Raw genomic sequence first — 22,540 nt, forward strand, 5'->3', positions numbered from 1 at the left:
GTATCTTGGAAAACTCTGGATATATGTCTTGAAATGTTTTTCCCTCTTAATTCTGAGTTCTCTGGAGAGTCACTACATCCAGGAATTTCTGATACAGCCCTGTATTCCCTTGTAATTCTGATGTCATTTCTTACTTCACTTGCTTCTTCTGCTTCACCCCTCTGGGCTTCCTGGCTAGGCACACTAGGCACTCCTTAGCTTCGAGGCTTGGCTCTTCCCTTGGCCTGGAGCACACTTGCCTACTTTCAGTCATCGTTAGATTGACATCTCAATATCTTCATAGCCACCCTATTTAAAATTGTACTTTATTATTCTAAAGAGAACTGTAGCTTTCTGATACCTATACAGTTTGCTTATTTTATCGTGTGCTTCCTTACATTGCTTTAAAAGTTCCTTAAAGGCTAGGGTAAATCTAATTTCCTACTAACCCATGAGTAAAGTCTTTATTTTAGAAGACAGTGTCTCATTGCTCTGGCTTTTGTTTTCCTTTTGAAGTGTGTTTTTAAACTGAAAAGCTAGCAAATTGTTTAGTTACATCCCCCCTCTAAAAAGCAAAAACAAAATCCAACCCCACAAACCAGGTGGTAGACTAAGGCTCCAGACAACACATTCAAAGCTGAGAAGATTAAAAATAAAAATAATGAAGACAAAACAAGTCCTCAAGGCCATTCAGGGAACTTAGCTATGTACAAGCATGTCAGCAGCAGTGATGTAGCCTCACTCCAGAGGCCAGAACACATCCTAACAACCCACTCAAATTTTAGCTTGTCTTTTTCTTGCTTCTGACTAAGGCATAGGAATCATCCTTTGTTAATTCTGTGACAGAGTGCTTACAATAAGTTGTCTTATTTACAATGCTGACTTTGAAATGTTCACTGAAGGTAACCAGACAATGGACTAGGCAGAAATTACTTTAAAGAGAGAAGGAAAGCCCCAAACTCCACTTCCTGGCAAGAATGCACAGTTCAGTTTTATTGAGAGTCAAGAAAAACAGAAACTTTGATGCAGAGCAAAAGAAAAGCAGCCACGGAGCTGAGGTGTGCTGGAACTGCATGTACTGAGGACCAGGCTGTGCTGCTCCAACTATGTGCAAATGTGTTGTTGACTCTTCTCTAACAGTGACTATTATTAACACAGCAGCACAACTAGCAGTTGGAACAATCCTTCTAGAGTTGGTGTCAGGCACAGCCCTTCTCCTCACAAGACTGGTTGTCTTTGTATTGCCGGGTTTCCTTCTCCAGTATAACATGTTAGGTATTTAAGGTTTTCCAAATATCTTAAGGAGCTTCCCTTTTACTCTCATTGGCAATAGTCTTGCAGGTAACATCAAGCAAACCTTTGATGTCTAAGTAGGTTGCAGCTGAATAAGTTTACAAAAATATCCCTTAGTCAACTTTCATGACTTCTTGGTCCCAAACAGACTTATCATTTGTCTGCTTTTCTTTGTTCTCATCATCACCAGGAAGAGAAGAACCATCCTTGTGAGGGCTGTACCACTTGAATGACATTTTTTTTTTTTTACATTCACAAAGTTTTCAATTTTTTTTAATTTTTATTTTTATTTTGCAATACAATTCAGTTCAACATATCAGCCACGGATTCCTTTGTTCTCCCCGCTCCAGCTCCCCTCACCTTCCCCCCAGCCCACTAAAAATTGTTGGATTTGGTAGTAAAGGAACAGGTTCATCATCTCCTTCATCATCCATTCCCAAATCTTCTAATAAGATATTAATGGTCATAGATTGTTTGTTGATTTCTATATCAACTTCAAATATCTCTTCATTAAACCCTACAATTTAATTGAAGGCATGGTGTTCAGTTTCAAGACCATGCACCCATGGCTGATAGTTGCAAGGTAGCATCCACAGGACAAGAAAAAGACAAAGTCACTTGCTCTGGTTTCTTAATATTCAACCTGCTCAAGAAGTGTTCAGAGAAAGACCTTGGCTAAGGAACCACTTATGATATTAAAAAGATGATAAAAGAATGCCTCATATACCAAAGACATGTCTTTATTTGGGAATTTGTTTTATTTTATATATGTGAGTGTTTTGCCTGTGGAGGTCAGAAGAGGGCATCAGATTCCCTGCAACGACCATGTGAGTTCTGGAATCTGAACCTGGATCCTCTGAAAGAGCAACAAGTTCTCTTAACCACTGAGCTATCTTTCTAGCCCCAGCCATGGAATTTTGAAATAATAATACAAAGATGAAGTGCTATTGTAGCACATCATGTATTAGCACATCAATATAGTCATGGCATTGATCTGTCCCCCTTCTGATGATAATAAACTGGAAGACAGGATATTCCTTGGCTGTGGAAGGCTTATTCAAATAAATTTGAACATTCTTCCTTTTAAAATCAGAGTTCTGATGCAATTTTTCTTTTAAATAAAATTATTTATTGTTCCCACCCACCCCTCAATCCAGTCCTCCTCTGTTTCTGTTTAGTAAAGGATAGGTCTTCTCTGAGTCTGACACAGGTTTTTTTTTTTTTTTTTTTTTTTTTGGTTTTTCGAGACAGGGTTTCTTTGTGTAGCTTTGCGCCTTTCCTGGAACTCACTTGGTAGCCCAGGCTGGCCTCGAACTCACAGAGATCCGCCTGGCTCTGCCTCCCGAGTGCTGGGATTAAAGGCGTGTGCCACCACCGCCCGGCTCTGCCTCCCGACTGCTGGGATTAAAGGCGTGCGCCACCACCGCCGGCTCTGCCTCCCGAGTGCTGGGATTAAAGGCGTGCGCCACCACCGCCCGGCCTGATACAGTTTTTTAACCATCATCTGCAAAATGAAAATGTCCAGATACTTGTTTTTGACCTTTGTTATTTATGATATTTTAGACTAAGGAGGGATAGGTCATCTGTCTGTTTATCTGTCTATCTATCTATCTATCTATCTATCTATCTATCTATCTATCTATCTTTCTATCTATCTAACCATCCATGTTGTAACATGCCTCACCTAGCAAGTGATTTACCTAGGAAGATGTTGTAGACTACTGAAAGACTATTGATGGACACAGTATCATAAGAATTTCAAATTGACCCTCACTCAACATGTGGCATATTTTATAATAGAGTCAGTTGTATATTTATTCACAGAAGGCATCTAAAGACTACTTAATGTTTCTGTGACTTAATGTTTCTTAATGTCTTTAAGATACGTTTTTCTTACCGCTCTATTGCAACATGCATTTGTTTTTCTAAGAAGGCTATATTTAATGGTACTATAGAGCTATACAGATAGTGGGTCCTTTTGTCCATATGTGATACCATGAAGTTTGTGCTTGCAAATGGACACAGTACCATTCTGATAAAGGAGTTGTACCATTAAACAAAGTCTGCTTGGGTGGTCTGAAAGCAACACTGCCAACAGAAACACTTCTGGAATTTTAAGATCTTGGTATTTCATGTGGATGTATCTAGAAGTCACATACATTTTTGCATGTGTATGCAAGTGTGGTATGTGTACATGGGTGTTTGTGTTCACATGTGTGCATGCACATATCTATGGAAAATCAGATTCAGCTTTGTGTGAGTTTCTCTATAGCTCTACATCTTACATACAGAGTCAGGGTCTTACAAGGAAGCTGATGATCTGGAATTCCTGCTAGTCTAGCTAGTCAGCTTGTCCTGGGCATCCCTGTCTCTGCTTACTATGGTGAAACTACTGTGCCAACCAGGTTTTTACTTAGGCACTGAGAAGCAATTGTTTGAAGCTGACACTTGTTTGGCAAACGCTCAACCACTGAGCCACCTCCCCAGTGCCAGTTATTATAAGTTCTTAAAGTGATGGGTACAATTACCTCATTGTCTCTATTGTTGTCAAAGAATTTGTCCCAGTGTTCAGAAAGTCCTGACACAGGCTGTCTTACAGCCTAATTGATTGGTTAGCCAGAAGGAACAAAGCATATACTCTAGAGGGCACTGTTGTACAATGTCAGTATTATATTTCTGAATTCTAGAAAGAGAAACACATGAAGTTTGCCAAGTTTCTAAGCAAAAAAATGACTACTTGACTGAAGATTTGTTCCTTGCCTGTTTCCAAAGACAGCTCAAATAATATTTCTTTTCTATCTGGACTTAGTTTTCAAATACACAAGTCTTATTTTTCCCTTATTTTTATTTTTAAAAAGATGTTCTTTCACCTTTACAGACATCAATCTCATTTTGCTGCTATTTGAAAATTATGAATATTCATGATGGTATGTGATATTTAGTTATCAAGAATGCTTCTTTTGGAAATGAATATATTGAATACTTAAGTGTCTTTTGGGATAAAACTTCTGAAATCTGATTTTGTTGAGAGTTGCATATACAAAATTGTACTAAAGACCATTGAATTGCACACCTAAATATATAAACTATTCAAATTTATCTTTTTTTTTTTTTTGGTTTTTTGAGACAGGGTTTCTCTGTAGTTTTGCGCCTTTCCTGGAACTCACTTTGTAGACCAGGCTGGCCTCGAACTCACAGAGATCCTCCTGCCTCTGCCTCCCGAGTGCTGGGATTAAAGGCGTGCACCACCACCGCCTGGCTCAAATTTATCTTTAAGTGACTGTTGAAAATTACAATAACAAAATTGTCAAGGTTTCTGCAAGTAATCGACAATGAAGGTGGACTGAACTTCAGGGACAGAAAAATGACTCAGAAACCCTTTCAGTTCAGCACTCGAGGCCAGTTGGCAGGCAACAGCTCCAAGAGGGATATTAAATGGGTGGTGGGTGGGGGAGGGGTGTTAATGTTGATGGTAAGCAATTTGTTACACAAAACAGTGAAAGCGTCAATGATTTGGGATGATTTTCTTCTTACACAATGTAAAGCTCTTAACTCTTAGGATAATGTTCCTCCCACTCCACTTGCTTGCATTATCTTTTACTGGGTGGAGTCACCAACAGTTCATTAGAGATTGCTCATGAACCCGGAAGACCTCCAAAGGTGAAGCACATATTTCCCTCACCTGTCACATGTCAGAATGGAGAAAATGCCAGAGGAGTAGGCATATTGTGTCCCCTAATAAAGCTTATCTGAGGATCAGAGGAAAAAGCCAGCCACTATATTAAACACAGAAGTCAGGTAATGGTAGCACACTCCTTTTTTCCTAGCATTCAGGAGGCAGAGATCCATCCCCATCTCTGTGAGTTCAAGGCCACACTGGGGAACAGAGCCAGGCATGATGACATACACCTTTAATCCCAGCACTAACCATAGAGGTCTGGAGGTCTGCACAGACAGACAGGAAGTGATGTAGTTGGGCAGAGAGAGGAAGTGAGGTGCAGAACAGAAAGGCATATAGGCGTGGGTATACAGGAAGTCTCTTTGGCTGAGAATTTCCAAGTGGTAAGAATGTGGCTGGCTTCTTTCTGCTTTTCTGATCTCGCAGTTTTTACCCCAATATCTGTCTCTGGGTTTTTTTTTTTTAATTAAATAAGACCGTTTAGCAATTCATCTTACAGAGGAGAATCAAAGACTCACAGTTACACTCAGGCTGCTGATGGTAGAATAGCTGCCGTCCTGTGACTATACCTCAGCTCTATTTATTCCTTCCCTCCTGCGCCTGAATCCACATTACAGGATTGCTCTCAAACTAATCTGAGCACATAAACATTTATATCTGAATGGCCTAGCATTTTAAAAGTACACAGTGTTCTCAGAGCTTAGGAAAGTTCTACTTTGAGACTTGCCCAAGGCAGGAAAGAAAACATGGCACATCTGGCTTAGAGAATACGTTTACTCCTATCTAAGTACACAAGAAAAAAATTTTTTTGTTATACACCTCCATATTAGAAGGCAGCTATCTTTTTTTTTTTATTTTTTATTTTGCAATACAATTCAGTTCTACATATCAGTCACGGATTCCCTTGTTCTCCCCCCTCCCGCCCCCCTCACCTTCCCCCCAGTACACCCCCCATTCCCACCTCCTCCAAGGCAAATCTTCCCCGCGGACTGAGATCAACCTGGTAGATTCAGTCCAGGCAGGTCCAGTCCCCTCCTCCCAGGCCGAACCAAGCGATTCTGCATAGGCCCCAGGTTTCAAACAGTCAACTCATGCAATGAGCACAGGACCCGGTCCCACTGCCTGGATGCCTCCCAAACAGATGAAGCCAATCAACTGTCTCACACATTCAGAGGGCCTGATCCAGTTGGGGACCCCTCAGCCATTGGTTCATAGTTCATGTGTTTTCATTGTTTGGCTATTTGTCCCTGTGCTTTATCCAACCTTGGTCTCAACAATTCTCACTCATATAAACCCTACTCTTTCTCACTAATTGGACTCCCAGAGCTCCATCCGGGGCCTAGCCATGGATCTCTGCATCCAGATCCCTCAGTAGTTGGATGAGATGAGGTTTCTAGCATGACAATTAGGGTGTTTGGCCATCCCATCACCAGAGTAGGTCAGTTCGGGCTTTCTCTCAACCATTGCCAGCAGTCTGTTGTGTGGGTATCTTTGCGGAATTCTGTGGGCCTCTCTAGCACTTTGCTTCTTCCTATTCTTATGTGGTCTTCATTTACCATGGTCTCCTATTCCTTGTTCTCCCTCTCTGTTGTTGATCCAGCTGGGATCTCCTGCTCCCCCAAGCTCTCTTTCCCTCGACCCTCACCCTTCATTACCCCCACTCATGTCCAGGCTGTTCATGTAGATCTCTTCCATTTCTCTGTCATTGGGCGATCCCCGTGTCTTATTGGGGTCCTGTTTTCCAGGTAGCCTCCCTGGTGATGTGAGTAGCAGTCCAATCATCCTTGTTTCACATCTAGTATCCTCCTATGAGTGAGTACATACCATGTTTGTCTTTCTGAGTCTGGGTTATCCATTTGCCTGCAAACCTCATGATGTCATTGTTTTTGTCTGCTGAATAGTATTCCATTGTGTATATGTACCACATTTTGTTTATCCATTCTTCAGTTGAAGGGCGTTTAGGTTGTTTCCATGTTCTGGCTATTACAAACAATGCTGATATGAACATAGCTGAACAAGTGTCCTTGTGGTATGATTGAGCATTCCTTGGGTATATGCCCAAGAGTGGTATAGCTGGATCTTGGGGGAGATTGGCATAGGAGATCACTTCCTAAATATAACACCAGTAGCACAGACACTGAGAGAAACAATCAATCAATGGGACCTCTTGAAACTGAGAAGCTTTTGTAGAGCAAAGGATACAGTCAACAAGGCAAAGCAACAGCCTACAGAATGGGGAAAGGTTTTCACCAACCCCACATCTGACAGAGGACTGATATCCAGAATATATAAGGAACTCAAGAAATTAGACATCAAAATGCCCAACAGTCCAATTAAGAAATGGGCTATAGAACTAAACAGAGAATTCTCAACAGAGGAAACTCAAATGGCTGAAAGACATTTAAGGAATTGTTCAACATCCCTAATCATCAGGGAAATGCAAATCAAAACAACTCTGAGATACCACCTTACGCCTGTCAGAATGGCTAAGATCAAAAACACTGAAGACCCCTCATGCTGGAGAGGATGTGGAGCTAGGGGAACTCTCCTCCACTGCTGGTGGGAATGCAAGCTTGTACAACCACTTTGGAAATCAATATGGCGCTTTCTTAGACAATTGGGAATCAATCTCCCCCAAGAAGGCAGCTATCTTAAAGCTTTATAAAGCAGTCATTTCATATGGTTCTTCTTACATTTTAATATATATTTGAATAATCTACTAAAATGTATATTTTAAGTTAGTGACTTTGGATGCAAAACTCTTCCACTCCAAGGAGCTTCTAAATTATGTACAAGTATTACATTATTTTACAGCAGAGGTTTTAGAAACAATTGGACTACAGAAGTTCAAAGACAAAATGAAGAGATTTTTACTGACACACATGAGTTCTCTGTCTCTTAAAATCATCCAATAGACAACCTTCTGCTTTTGGATCACTAAAAGAGTTCAAAGCCTTATCTTATTGCTCCATTAAAATATATTAACCCTAATATAAAGTGATGTATAATTTAATTTTTATAGAAAGTGAAGGGAAGAAGGGTTAGGGGTGTCTACATTCAGGTCATAGTGATGAGATTTGTATTCTTTTCCATTCATCACTGTCTCTACAAACTATGTCCCAAAGGGATGAGGAATCGGTACTCTGAATGAATACAGGACAATGGTAGTATTGCTGCAAATGTGTGTATTCTCCAGTATCACTTGATTGTCATATATAGACCTAGATTTAAAAATGTTCTTGATAATTGTCAAGAGGTTAACCTTATTTAATTTCAACAGAAGAGTGTATGACAAGCACTTTAAATTCATTTAAAGTATTGGGGTCAGCAATGGAGAGATGGGAAGTGAAATGCTATGAATGATGGAGTAGGTGGAAGACTGAGGTATAGATCATTAAATGTACAAGTTTTAGTCATAAAAATTCATGGACAAAAATCTTGAATTAGAAAAGATAGTTTAAAATATATTGGGTGAAATAAGTCAAGGGAGATGATAGAAATGGATTGGAACCATTCTTTCAGAACAGCTGACCAGTGGTTGCTACCTATAACTAAGGGAGGAGAGCTGAGATGGATTCCCATTTGTATTTTCCATGGTTAATTTTGTTTAATTATTCTATCTAGTAAATGGCCATTGTTCTCATAGACAAAACAAAAGGTAGCTTATAGTGAATCATCGACCATGCCTAAGATTAACCAATTCAAATGCTTTTAAGTAATATTTACTTTCATGAATGTATTTTTAAGTACCATCTTGTATTGTTTTCAGAAGCAAAGGAAATAACTGGGCTGCTCTGGATCATTTTCCCAGAATGATTATCTTCATAATGAAATGAACAGAGTTCCATGGTTTATGAAGCAAAGATTCCAAGGCCTTTGCAAAAATTACCCTTTCTCAGACCCTATGAGAGATGCTGCATGATGTTCCTTTATCTTGGGAAGCAGTTTTCATGGGGTCTTAGGGGACCACTATGATCAGTTCAACCTGTTTGACATACAGAAATCCCTTCTCTGGACTTCGTTTTTCTTCTGTGTCATTTGGATAAAGAATCATTGAGGTTTCTGGAGACTGTCACACTTGCTTCTCTCATCATTCCTTTATATTGAAGGGACCTCCTCAGTTTCATGAACTTTCCATGAAGTGGATACTCCCATCTCTAGTCCAGGCTCCCAGACTTTGTCAACACTATGTTCCCAACAGGAGTATATAATAAAGTGGAGGAGAAGAATAGGGAGAGTAATCTGCTAAAACATATTCTATTCATAATGATAACTTAAATGCTACTTAAATAAGGAAAACATGTCTGTCTGCTCACATGTCAATTACTAGTTTTTCCATCTCTTCAATTGTCCTGCACTAGACTGTAAAATCAATGGGGGCTGGAGGGAGGCAGACATTACAGTTACTTAAGAATCTAGATTGAGTCTAAGCTAACTGGATTCACATCCAGATTTTATCATTTACCTGTTATGTGAACCTAGGAAATCTCTTAACACCTTAATATCCTTATCTGCTAATTAGAGGCAGCAAGAGTTAACGTCAAGTTGTATAAGGATAAATGAGTTAAAATTTTGTTAATCAACTAGGATAGATAGTATTTGGTTCTTGATTTGCCCTATACTAGGGTTTGGTATAGTAAAACAAAACGAAACAAAAAACAAACGCAGGATTGACTGCTTTGTTTCCTACCATATCATCCTATGTTTTCAGTAAGTGAGCCTGTACAGGACGTATGTGATGGAGATGAAGCCTCATCCACTCTGCGATTCTGCAACACTTTCTAACATTGAGTGGAAAACTAGGTATCAAAGGGATTCTTTCATACTTTCTTAAACAATGCATCTGTTTATTCAATTGTTTATGTTTTTATGTAAAACAGAAATGCATATGAAAAGCTATACATATAGAGCTCAAGATCTTTAATTACTACACAGGTAATAAAGAAAGTTCAGTTGTAACAGCTATGGGCTTTGCCGTCACACAGTCCTGTTTGACTACTAGAATGTGACCTTTAGTTTCCCTGTGCAAAATCTAAAAAATAAAAGAGGATGATTACTTAGGAATTGTGATGATTAAATGACATACTGTTTATAAAGTAGGAAGAAGTAAGCATATGTCCAATAAACAGTAAAGGTTATCTTTTCTTTTATGTAAATCCTAGTTTTGGTTGGAAATGTTATAATTTTAACATGCAATAGAACTGATATATAATTGAAAATACTTGTAACATTTCTTTACAAAATTATTTAATTGACAAAAGTTAAAATGCAATTGTATAGCATAGTACTTTCCATAACAACATGCTGAATGATTAGTAGCACTCTGTAGAATGAGAAAATATTGGCAACCGAAAGGAACTTCAAAAGTATCTCCTTGTTCTCACGCAGATGAAGAAACTGGTATTTGGAGAGAAAGGTGGAACTGCTAAGGTCAGCACTAGGCCCCTTGATGGTCTGCCTCAGATTTTTCTATGAAGCTTTATTTTTTTGTAACCCAGTGTGTGATAAGTACTCCATAGTATAATGTTTATTAATGAATGTTGGAAGCACCGATAGCTACTGAGTGCTTGTATGTACCATTCTACCAGACACTGGAGGTGTGAAAGAAGATGGCTGAGGTACTCCCCTTGTTTTCAAACATTCGGGTCTCACTTGGATAAGGTCTAGGCATAGCCTCTTCTAAGTATTTCATTGTCATAAATCGTGCACTTTCATTAAAGCACCCCCCCCTCCAATTTTGTGATTAACAGGACTTTGATTGGTAGTAAACAGAGCACATGATCAGTATCAGATATATGTAGTATTCAATGCAAAAGAAAAGTTACATTCCAAACCCGTGATTCTGGCTGATGGGTGTCTGTATTCTTGTATCGCATGGCTTGCTTATATCAGACATCGTATTTGTATTGCCTTAGCAATCTGACGCTGAAGGCCTACTCTGAGGTCTATTTCTCCATCAGAGTCATGGGCAACTCTTCTGCTCAGCGTAGACTGAGAACCACATGCTCACACAGCTGTCCTTTCCTAAAATACTCTTATCTTTCTTTTTCTATCCTTCTCTCAATCTCTTAAATACCTTTTTCTCATTGCTTCATCTTTAATTGCTTAGTGTTGTTTCATGCTGTTTATTTTCTCCAGCTGATCTAATTCAGACAGTTTTAGTTACAACTTAAGCCAATCATGTGCATAAGAACAGAAGGAGTTTGGAAATTGCAAATTGTCATCTGTACCATTCACGATCTAGTTGTACTGTTCAAAAATCTACATTCAAGATTTGGACAGACGAGGACAACCAAAGTTTATATTTTAAGAAACACTGATCTGTGCATAATTTCTTGACTGTAATGTCCAACTGTAATCTTCACATATCTCCACTTGGCATTTAGCATCAGTATTTCCAAGATGAAGTATTTATCTTATCCATTCTAATTCTCACAACCTTCTCTTGACGTGCTTTCATCCTTTTTCATGTTCTTTTTTTTTTTTTTTTTTTTTGGTTTTTCGAGACAGGGTTTCTCTGTGTAGCTTTGCGCCTCTCCTGGAACTCACTTGGTAGCTCAGGCTGGCCTCGTACTCACAGAGATCCGCCTGCCTCTGCCTCCCGAGTGCTGGGATTAAAGGCGTGTGCCACCACCGCCCGGCCATGTTCTTAAATACTGAACCAGCCTTCAGCTGGGTTCAATTCACCAAGAGAGATTTACCCAACAAGTGTCTTCTTCTCTACAGGGAGCCAGAGTTGTCTTTGTGTACTGTCTTGGTCAAAGTTCCTATTTCTGTGAAGAGACACCATGGCCATGACTACTCTTATAATGGGAAACATTTAATTGGAGTGGCTCACTTACAATTTCAGAGGTTTAGTCCATTATCATTATGGTGGAACATGGCAGTATGCAGGTTGACATGTTGCTGGGGAAGGAGTCAAAAAATGGAAAAGAAACTACATCATGATCCAAAGGCAACAGGAAGTGAACTGTCTCGCTGGCGTAGCTTGAGCATAGGAGACCTGAAAGCCCACTCCCACAGTGACACACTTCCTCCAAAAAGGTCACACCTACTCCAACAAGGCCACACCTACTCCAACAAGGCCACACCTCCTAATAGTGACACTCCCTTTGGGGGCAATTTTCTTTCAAACCACAACATATACTAACACTCTAGCAGAATAATGTTCCTGTTCACAAATCTTTACTAGCACTACACTTCTCTTAGGATATAAACCCAAATCTTTAATTTGGCCTTAAAAGAACTGTGAAATCTGTTCTGTATGCTTTTAAGTTTCTGCTTAAATAACACTTATTCAGGGAAGTTTTCCACAAACATGTAGATTGATATGGTTTTCATGGCAATACACATTTTAGTGTCTTCTTACTAACAAAAATTAAATTAAAAATTCTCAGTCACTAATATAGCAGTCTTTTAGCCAATAAGGTTGGTATTTTCAATAAATATTGCCTTGTATTGCTGAAATTTCCACAAAACATGTTCACAGTTGCTTCCATTAATCTTAATTAATCAAAACCCTGAAAGTTTCCTTTGTGACATTACTATAATTAGAATTGGACAGTGATTTGTTTATTTAATATTTTAGTGGTTGTTCTCCCAATAAATAAGACAAGAACAGGGCACATGCCTTTCATTCTAATTCTGTATATCTAGTATCTAATAGTTTCACAACTGAATTAGGTGCTCAAAATAACATATATGTTCAGGTGATGAGTATATGAAGTGTAATATAAGGAATAATAAGGCAAATACCACAAAGGAGTTATTAAATAAGACAGTTAAGTATGGCGTATTTTGCCATAACTAACTAACGCCTACTTTCAATGAAGAAAACTATTATGCTTTTCAATAAATGGTTATGGTCTTCAGGACTACTAATTGCCTTCAAAACCAGCTTACATAGTATTAAAACCACAAGGAAGAAAGTATTTGTATATCTATAAAATTTTTTAGAAGAGTTTTGCTACTAAGGGTAGGAGATGAGAAATAAAGAAATTTGTTCAAAACAGAAATGTTGAAGGAGGGAAGGACTTTTTTTAACTGAAGTTAGTTCTGTATATCTTTATACTAATGATAATGTTCCAGCAAAAAACAAAGTTTGTATGTCTTAATTCCTTGAAATGTGAAAGTTAGGCAGACTTACTCTAGTGGAGCCAAACACAGATTTCAGGAGTTACAGAGCAGCTTAAGTTTCAGGGGGAAAAAAAATCAAAATTTTAAAGAAATACCTTGGGAGTGGTTTCTGGTGGTCAAATTTGAAATAGACATGAAATGATTTGCTATAAAATATATAATCCTGGATGATGAATCTGAAGGCTGGTTATGAGACAGGTTTTTGTGTAAAAGTTTATGAAAATAATTTTTCATCAACCAGAAGGAAAATTGGAGCAATGACAGTTTTCTTAAATAGTAGCAATATTTACTAAAAAATTGAAATATCATTATTGCATAAAATATAGAGAACTCTTGCCTTTACTTTCTTAGAAAGAACCTTAGGGTTCATGACATATTCAGTAGCCAGTGATGACATCAGTAGAAATCAAAATAGTTAATTTTCAAAAAGTTCTAAAGCAACAGAGCAAGTTTTTAACTGATTATGTTTTAATAACCACAGTTCAGTTTTTGAAGACTGAAACATGACCAATAAAATACTTCCTTCTTTAAAGAGAATGTAGTAATGCTAAATCATCTCCTTAGGTTTATTCATTTGGTTTGAAAAAAATGCCCCCAAACAGAGAAGCAGCCAGGCATGCTAGCTAAACAGCATTAGGCATGTTACTTAGACAATCCCCAACAGCTTCACGCAAGTTTTCAGAGAAGTGACTGTAATTGCTTTATACAGCCCCAAATTCTTAAACATCTATGTATTTCACATGCTTTAAGACACAGTCAAACTTGTAAAGCTATAGAGGCAAAAGCAGATATTCCTTACCTATACATTTTACTCCTGAATAATGATGAAGTCCTTTCTTCTGAGTGTCCAACTGCTCTGAGATTCCCACTCAGCTGAGTGACTCTTTCGTGCTATGTGTACCTGAAGCCAAAGGAGGAAATCCCATGTAATTAAAACCTAACTTGTAAAACAAGTCTCAAAGAATCAACTTGAACCAATAGTGTGACTTGTGGACTAGAATCTGAGACCGGAAAACTTCACAAATTAGAAACAATCCCAGTTATTCTGGTAAGTTATGAATACACATGATTACAGGTGGCAGGTGTTTTCACAATCCTGTGACCACTTCACATGTCACAGTCGTTTTTGTTCAGGAGGATGTGCTTATTATCTGCTTATTATTGTAAGCTTCACTCCTCAGAACAGACATCCAAGAATGATCAGAAAATGCTTCCCATACATTGGCAGGCACCTCCTCTGAATACGCTTTTCTCTATGATCAAATATTTCCCCCCTCTTAATGTGTAAAACAGAGATACAGAGAAGGGCTTGAGCAGACAGGACACACGTTATGGGATAAGTGAGTATAAAAGTTGAAATTAAAACATGCCTACTCTTATTCTAAATACTGTCTCCTGAAAAAGCGTCTTAGCCCAATGATACTAGAAGATAAGTAAGCAGAAAAAGAGAGTACACACGAGTAGAGGGTTAGGGGAAGAATTTGAGATTAGGAGCAGTGTTTACAGGGAGGAGATGAATCTGAGAAAATACAGAGGCAAGAATAGTATGGAAAGGCATTTCTGTCTGATATGTTGATAAAGTTGGATGGCTATACTGGGATTACTTCCTAGGAAATAATAAATGCTGAAGAGTTGAAATGGAATACAATCAGACTGGTATTAAAACTTGAATTCCATCCAGTCTTAACTTTTTCACCAATTGTGTGACTTGAGGAGGAAAAGCTAGTCTAGGTGTCTAAGTCACTGGTAAGCATTTACTTAGCATTCATGAGGTCCTAGGTTCAGGCATTAGTACCAAAAATGAAAAAGGCAGAAACAAAATGTATTCCTTCATGAGTTTCTGAAATGGAAGACTGAAGAGGTTCTTAGAAAAGGCTCTTGACTTCATCTTATACGTAATTGATAGGCAATCGCCAATGAATTTACCACAGGGCTTCAATCTAACAAGTGATCAGTCACATGTTTTAAGATTGAATGTGCAGCCGGGTGGTGGTGGCACACGCCTTTAATCCCAGCACTCGGGAGGCAGAGGCAGGCGGATCTCTGTGAGTTTGAGGCCAGCCTGGGATACAGAGTGAGTTCCAGGACAGGCTCCAAAGCTACACAGAGAAACCCTGTCTCAAAAAAAAAAAAAAAAGATTGAATGTGCACTTTAGATAACACTGCCAGGACCCTCTGTCTAATGCCTGATTCTACACTTAGTGTTATGAATAAAATGAATGAAATACATTTTAAAAATTAAACGTATTTGTAAAAAAAATTAAACATATTACCTGAAAACTTTTCATTTACTTGCCAACATCATTATTCATTTACAGATCTCTTCAACACATTTCAATATTGTCATGGTATAAAAGTTTACATTGTATTTTAATAATGTTATTTCATGAGAATCTTCTGATTTCTAATTCTTAGAGTATCATATTTCCAACTTACTTTAATATAATTTCAAACTCAATAAATAGTACCTACATTTATCAGCTTCTGACAATTTAATGTTTAAGTAATAAAAGATGAATTATATTACACTGAGTGGTTTCATCAATAATACTGAAACTGCTTTTCTAATATGGAGTGTTTTGAGTATTTTCTATTTTTTCTATTACAGATGATTCTTTCAATGCTACCTTCATGAACATAATATTTCTGTTTTACTCAGCTACTGATTTTGACTTAAAATACATTGAGAAGTCATATTGGACCAAATAAGTGGCAATGTTGTCTTTGAAGTAACAGTTATCCTCCTGCCTCAGCCTCTAGGATTTGAACAGCTATCTTCTGTCTTCATTTACAAAGATTTCTTCTAAAAGGAAGCTCTTTCTCCTACATCTTTGAATTCCTAGAGTATTTATCAATAGTCTTTTTTTTTAAAAAAAAAAAATAGGTGCCTATTTAACACAAACTGTTTGAATGTTTCATATCTTATTATCCTAGCATACATTTATTGCTATTATTGGTTACACCCGTCACAACAGAACTTGAAAATGAGTCAAGGGAGTGGCATGGGGAAAACTGTATTCAGTTTGAAAGTGACTTCCTGCAAGCTTACAATGAGCTCAACACAGAAAGGGAGGTGGAGCTGGTGAGACCAAGTAATTGTTCATAATAGGAACTAGTTTCAAAGGTGTTGACTCTTAATCTTCAGATCCACAGGGAGTGGCAGGATAAACCTTGGCCTATTCTGTTCTTAAGGGATAGTCTTATTCTTAACCAAAAAGAATAGGGAATGTAGAATTGTATTATACACAAAGCATAAGAATGAACTCACCATTAGGCTTGGTTTTAGTCCAATAGATGTATAATTCCCAAGGCAACCTGCCAAGTTGATTGACACATCCTTCAAGGTGCTAGTAGAGATCACTTAGCTTGAAGGAGGTGGACCTGTGTAAAAGATATGGACACTGGCATTTTTGCCTGATGGGGTGAAAGAGAGAGGTTGTGACTAAAAGAGTATCTCTAAGTCACTTACTTGTAAGCTTTGGAATAGTTATCGGCTAGTATCTGTTGTGCTGGGTGAGATGGAAGGATGACTCATTCAGTGGAGCTCATCAAAACATTGTGAGTAAAAATCAAAAGAAAACCCAGCAACAAACTGAAGCTGATGATCTAATAAGGTGTGGACCAGTACTTTTTTCTTTGTTTTTGGAGTTTATTTATTCATCTAGTTCAGGGAAATACAGGCATATGCCTATGGATGTTCATGAATTTGTTATAACCTCCTTTACAGAGTTACTGTAATGATAGAAAATAATTATAAAAGAAAAGAAAACAGAAAAATAAATAAGGCGGGAAAGCAGAAAATAAAAATAAAGGTCATACAACTTGCACACCTAGGGCTCAACAGTCATTGCCGATGAGGGGTGGAAACACGTATGAGCCAGAGGATCAGGGAGTTTGCTGAGACTGCGTCTCCTAAAAATGTCAGAAGCTACACCTGTCTTACCAACATGACTGCCTAAACATGAGCTAGACAACAATGACGCTAACAGACGTGCTATAGATGTGGAGGAATCTTACGAGGCCTTAACCACATGAACACAGAGAACTACAGGCAACCAAGGAATGCTGAGAGTGGGCAAAATAGTCTTCCCCAAGAAAGAACATACCAGGTGCTTATCCATACCAAATAGTCATCCCTGAAAACATACATGTAAGTAAAATTATGCAGACTGAGATGGCTATATCTAGGAATATGTTTGTGTGTATATACATATATGTATGCAACAACAATGAATGAAAAAAGAAGTCATAAATTTAAAAGAGCAAAGAAGCATATATGGGAAGGTTTGGAGGGAGAAAAGGAAATGGGAAAATGATATAATTATATTGTAATCTCCAAAATGTGAAAGAAATATTAAAAAAAAGGTAATGGATTACCCACCCAAAGAAAGTTGTAAAATGGTATTTAGTTACAAATACTTTCATTCATTATAAGTATTAGCTTAAAATTGAGTAATAATTGGATTTTCAATATGTAAACAAATTTAATTTTATGGATTGTAACTGTGACTTGTATGTAATTAGAAATAAGAGGGATGGGTAATAATACTGTATTTCAAAGAGTTTTGTTGATTGAGACTGGAAAAACTTTTTTGGAAAGAGACTCTTTCTTAAATAAAAGTTTGGCTCTTTCATTCACTCTCCAACAAGTCTTAGAAAATGATTTCTCCCTCTAAATATTGTGATTATACTTTTCTTACCTGTATAAATGGAGTTTAAATATCATTCTCATAGAGTTATGAAAATTAAATTCAGCCAAATGAAATGTGACTAATGAGCGTCAGCCCCAGGCAGGCTAAGCCCTTGGCAATGCAGCCAGCCATTCCTTCGAGAGGAGCACTCAAGACAGTGTGTGTTCATTTGGGGGTCATAGTCACTGAGGTGTTGTAGGATATTATTTCAACGTGTTTTACTTTTTGTTTATGTTGCATTTGTTTAACTCTGTGAAGCTGTGTTACTGTGCCTGTCTAAAATACCTGCTGGCCTAATAAAGAGCTGAACAGCCAATAGTGAGGCAGGAGAAAGGACAGGTGGGGCTGGCAGGCAGAGAGAATAAGAAGGAGAAGTCTCGGTGGAAAAAAGAAGAAAGAGCAAGAAAACAAGGAGAAGAGGACATCAGGAGCCAGCCACCCAGCCACACAGCCACACAGCCAGCCACAGAGTAAGAATGAAAGTAAGATAAACAGAAGTAAGAAAAGGAAAAAGCGCAGAGGAAAAGACAGATGGAATGATTTAAGTTAAGAAGAGCTGGCAAGAAACAAGCCAAGCTAAGGCAGGGCGTTTACAATTAAGAATAAGCCTCCGTGAGTGATTTATTTGGGAGCTGGGTGATTCCCCCCTGCCAAAGAGCCAAACCAAACAAGAACACTTAAGTGTAGAAGACTCATACAGCTTGCACATGGCCCTCCTTGCACTTACACATTGTTTTGATCGAAGTCATTCTTGTCCTTAAAGCATCCATACAAGCATGGTTAAAGAAGCACTGTCCTTACACCCTGGCGTGGCTGTCATGCCGGCGGTCAACTATTCTCTTGTGTGTTCTCCTGATACTACTTTTAACAGGTTTTCACAGTAAGTTCTGAAAGAAGTGTCTTAGTGATAGACATTTTTTTTTTACCTTGTTAAAGGAAAAGAATCCATCGTTTGTCCTTTTCAAGTCCTCCTTAAGCTGCATATATTACTTTTCTCCTATAAAAGGTGTGATGGTTAATCTTGACCGAACTGCTGAAACTTAAAATCACCTAGAAGACAAACTCTGAGTGTGTCGATGAGGGTGTTTCCAGGGAGGTTTAACTGAAGTGGGGAGACTCACCAGGAAGGTGGGCAGTACCATTGCATGCACCGGGACCCCAGAGCCAATGAAGAGGGTGAACAAATAGAGAACCAACATTCACCTCTCTCTGCTCCCTGCCTGCTGATGAAATATTACTTGCTGCCAGACCATTGCCACCACAGATAGAGCCACTGTCACTGCCACGGCTCGCCTCACACTCATGGACCATGTCCTCAAGCTGTGAGCCAAACAAACCCATCTTTCTTTACGTTCCTTTTGTCTGGTATCTGATTACAGCAGTGGAAAATGGCGCGGAGTGAGGTCATCGCTGTGGTAAACCTGATCATGTACTTTTAGGCTTTTGAAACAGTTTGTTTCTTGTTTTTGTTTTTGTTTTTGCAGGGGAGGGATGGGATGTATGAGAGAGCTTGGAGCTATGGGCTTGAGAAGCCCTAGACCATTCTAAGCAGAGAATAAGTGGGCCGTTCTAACCGGTGCTTGGAAGACCGGAACGGCAAGAGAAATATGGAAAATGGGGGCCCAACTCATGAGTTTTCAAAAGAGAGTGAGAGTTCTATCAGGAACCAGGTTGGGGCCCATTCCTGTTATATTCTGGCAAAGAATCCTAGAAGGCAGAATATGAAGCAGAAAGTTATGAAAAATGTACAGTTTGGTGAGGAAAGGTCTGTTAACAAATTGAAAGTTGCAGATAAGGGAGGTGCTGAAAACTAGCTGCAACTGTTAAATAGACCAGCACTCTTTTTTTTTTTTTTTCATCTACCTATTTTACATCCTGGCCACAGCTCCCTCCCCAATCCTACCCTCCCAGTGTTCACACCGGCACCAACGTCCCCCTACCCCCACCCTCCCACGCCCCACACCCCCACCACCCCACCACCACCCCCACTCCCACACCCAAATGCTCAGATGGAATAGGTAGGCAGTCTTCAAGAGAAACCTCAAATTGTGCCCGAAATTATCAGGAGAGTTTCCTGAATGCAAGACTCCACATATTATAGGCTCCAACTTATGAAAATACAAATTTACTTAAAAGGAGAGAGCCTAGACTGAGCATGCTACTGAAGATAAAGCGATTTCCTGTTCAAAAAAGACTGCCTGGAGGTGTTTTCTAAATTTCAGCTACTAAGGTACACAGAGGCCATTGATAGGTGAATCGTAGACTACATCTTGAACAGACAGAAGAACTTAGTAGCATTATCCACATAGTTCTAGCTTCATAGGCAGGCAGAATGTTAAGAGTTGTCGGGTGATGGGGGTTTGCACCTAGGTTACAGGCAGTGTGTGATGTGGACAAATTCCCTGCAAAGAAGCCCAGAGAAGCCATTGTGTGAAGCTGTGAGGGTAAAGCCTAAGTTGTATTGAAGATTTTAGGATGCTAGAGATTGCAGATCTGTGGGACATCAACCCAGAAAAGTCATAGACGCAGACTTGAACTGGTCCAAGAGAGAGGCTACATATAATACCAGAGAACTGAGCAGGTCCAGCTACCCAAAACTGCTGAAACTCAATGATGCCCTTAATAGCCCCTGATGGGGCGTAGAGAGTCACAGAATTGGGTGGTTTTCCTGCTGGCTTCTGGACTTGCTCTGCCCTGATCTTTCCTAGCTATGTTCCTATTCTTCCCTTTTGAAATGGGGATGATTATCTGGTGCCATTGGACATTAGAAGTACATAACTTATACCTTTTATTTGACAGGGACTTACAATTAAAAGATTATCTGAGACTCTGCACTTAACATGTTTCAACTATTTGTCACTGTTAAAAGAGTTTGTAGAAGCCCAGCCTACTATGTTGACTGCCTATAAATCTCTAGACAGCCCACAGGGCCAACTAAGAACACTCCCAAGCCCACCCCACCTTGCTTCCTGTCCAGAAAGCTTCAGCAAGACTTTAGGGTTAAGAGATTTCTCTGCCTCCCTCAGGAATCTCCCAAGCCAATCCCATTCTGCAAAATACTAGGAAAACTCCAGCTAGCCCATGAAGGCTTGGTAAGAGTTCTCCCTGCCACCCTAAGGAATTCCCTAAGCCTACTGCACTGACGTCATGAAATCTCCAGTTGGCCTATGAGGCCCTAGCAAGAGCTCCCCTTCAGCCCCTCACCCCTGGAAATCTCAAACCAACTCTGCTCCACTGACAGCCTTCTCCATATCAAAGCTACATATCAAATGCACAGCTAACAATCTAATCCTCTATGCCCAGGTCCAATCACAAAACACTAGCAATACAAAATACCAATATAACACATGTTGTTTTCCCCCACACAACTAATTCCATAGTCATGATCCCCGTTAAGAACAACTTGGATGAAACTTAAAAAAAATCCAATTCAAAAGAACATTTTTAAACTTGCTCGAAGAGTTGAAAGCAACCATAAACACCTGAATGAACTTAAAGAAACAGTAATAAACTGACAGAAGCTCAAGAAAACACAAACAGTTAAATGAAATTCAGAGGGAAATTCAGAATATGAAAGTATAATTCCAGAATGGGATAGAAATACTGAAGAAAACCCCAACGAAAATGGACTTGGAAATGAAAATTTTAACAAACCAGTTAATATTCTTGGATATAGCCTTTCTAACAGAATGGACTACATAGAAAACAGAATTTTTTTTTTTTTTTTTTTTTTTTTGGTTTTTGGTTTTTCGAGACAGGGTTTCTCTGTGTAGCTTTGTGCCTTTCCTGGATCTCGCTCTGTAGACAAGGCTGGCCTCGAACTCACAGGGATCTGCCTGGCTCTGCCTCCCGAGTGCTGGGATTAAAGGCGTGCACCACCACCACCCAGCACAAAACAGAATATTAAGACCTGAAGACAAAGTAGAAAAATTGGATCATTCAATCAAATTTTTTTTTCTTTTTTTAAATTTATTTTAATTTATTTTGCAATACAATTCAGTTCTACATATCGGTCACGGATTCCCTTGTTCTCCCCCCTCCCGTCCCCCTCACCTTCCCCCCAACGCCCCCCCCCCATTCCCATCTCCTCCAGGGCAAAGCCTTCCCCACAGACTGAGGTCAACCTGGTAGACTCAGTCCAGGTAGGTCTAGTCCCCTCCTCCCAGGCCAAGCCAAACAATCCTGCATAGGCCCCAGGTTTCAAACAGCCAACTCATGCAATGAGCACAAGATCTGGTCCCACTGCCTGGATGCCTCCCAAACAGATCAAGCCAATCAACTGTCTCACCCATTCAGAGGGCCTGATCCAGTGTGGACCCCTCAGCCATTGGTTCATAGTTCATGTGTTTCCATTCATTTGGCTATTTGTCCCTGTGCTTTATCCAACATTGGTCTCAACAATTCTCGCTCATATAAACCCTCCTCATTCTCATTGATTGGACTCCCAGAGATCCACCCAGGGCCTAGTCATGGATCTCTGCATCCAGATCCCTCAGTAGTTGGATGAGGTTTCTAGCACAACAATTAGGGTGTTTGGCCATCCCATCACCAGAGTAGGTCAGTTCGGGCTGTCTCTCGACCATTGCCGGCAGTCTGTTGTGTGGGTATCTTTGTGGATTTCTGTGGGCCTCTCTAGCACTTTGCTTCTTCCTGTTCTCATGTGGTCTTCATTTACCATGGTCTCCTATTCCTTGTTCTCCCTCTCTGTTGTTGATCCAGCTGGGATCTCCCGCTCCCCCAAGCTCTCTTTCCCTCGACCCTC

At 39.3% G+C, this 22,540-nt stretch overlaps 1 protein-coding gene across 1 annotated transcript in view; it reads right to left on the minus strand.

Moving 5' to 3' along the window:
- Nucleotides 1–19,089, minus strand: part of LOC128108775 (transmembrane protease serine 11D-like) — a 63,950-nt gene extending 44,861 nt beyond the window's left edge. The window contains exons 1-2 of the mRNA XM_052735819.1: nucleotides 19,017–19,089; nucleotides 1,633–1,789 (exon numbers count right to left, since the gene is read on the minus strand). Coding sequence (XP_052591779.1) covers nucleotides 1,633–1,789; nucleotides 19,017–19,089 — 230 coding nt within the window. The remainder of the gene's footprint in view (nucleotides 1–1,632; nucleotides 1,790–19,016) is intronic.
- Nucleotides 19,090–22,540: the final 3,451 nt, after the last annotated feature.

This window comes from Peromyscus californicus, unplaced genomic scaffold (genome assembly GCF_007827085.1).
Source record: "Peromyscus californicus insignis strain IS unplaced genomic scaffold, ASM782708v3 Scaffold_13__1_contigs__length_99412109, whole genome shotgun sequence".
In the NCBI taxonomy this organism is placed as follows: domain Eukaryota; kingdom Metazoa; phylum Chordata; class Mammalia; order Rodentia; family Cricetidae; genus Peromyscus; species Peromyscus californicus.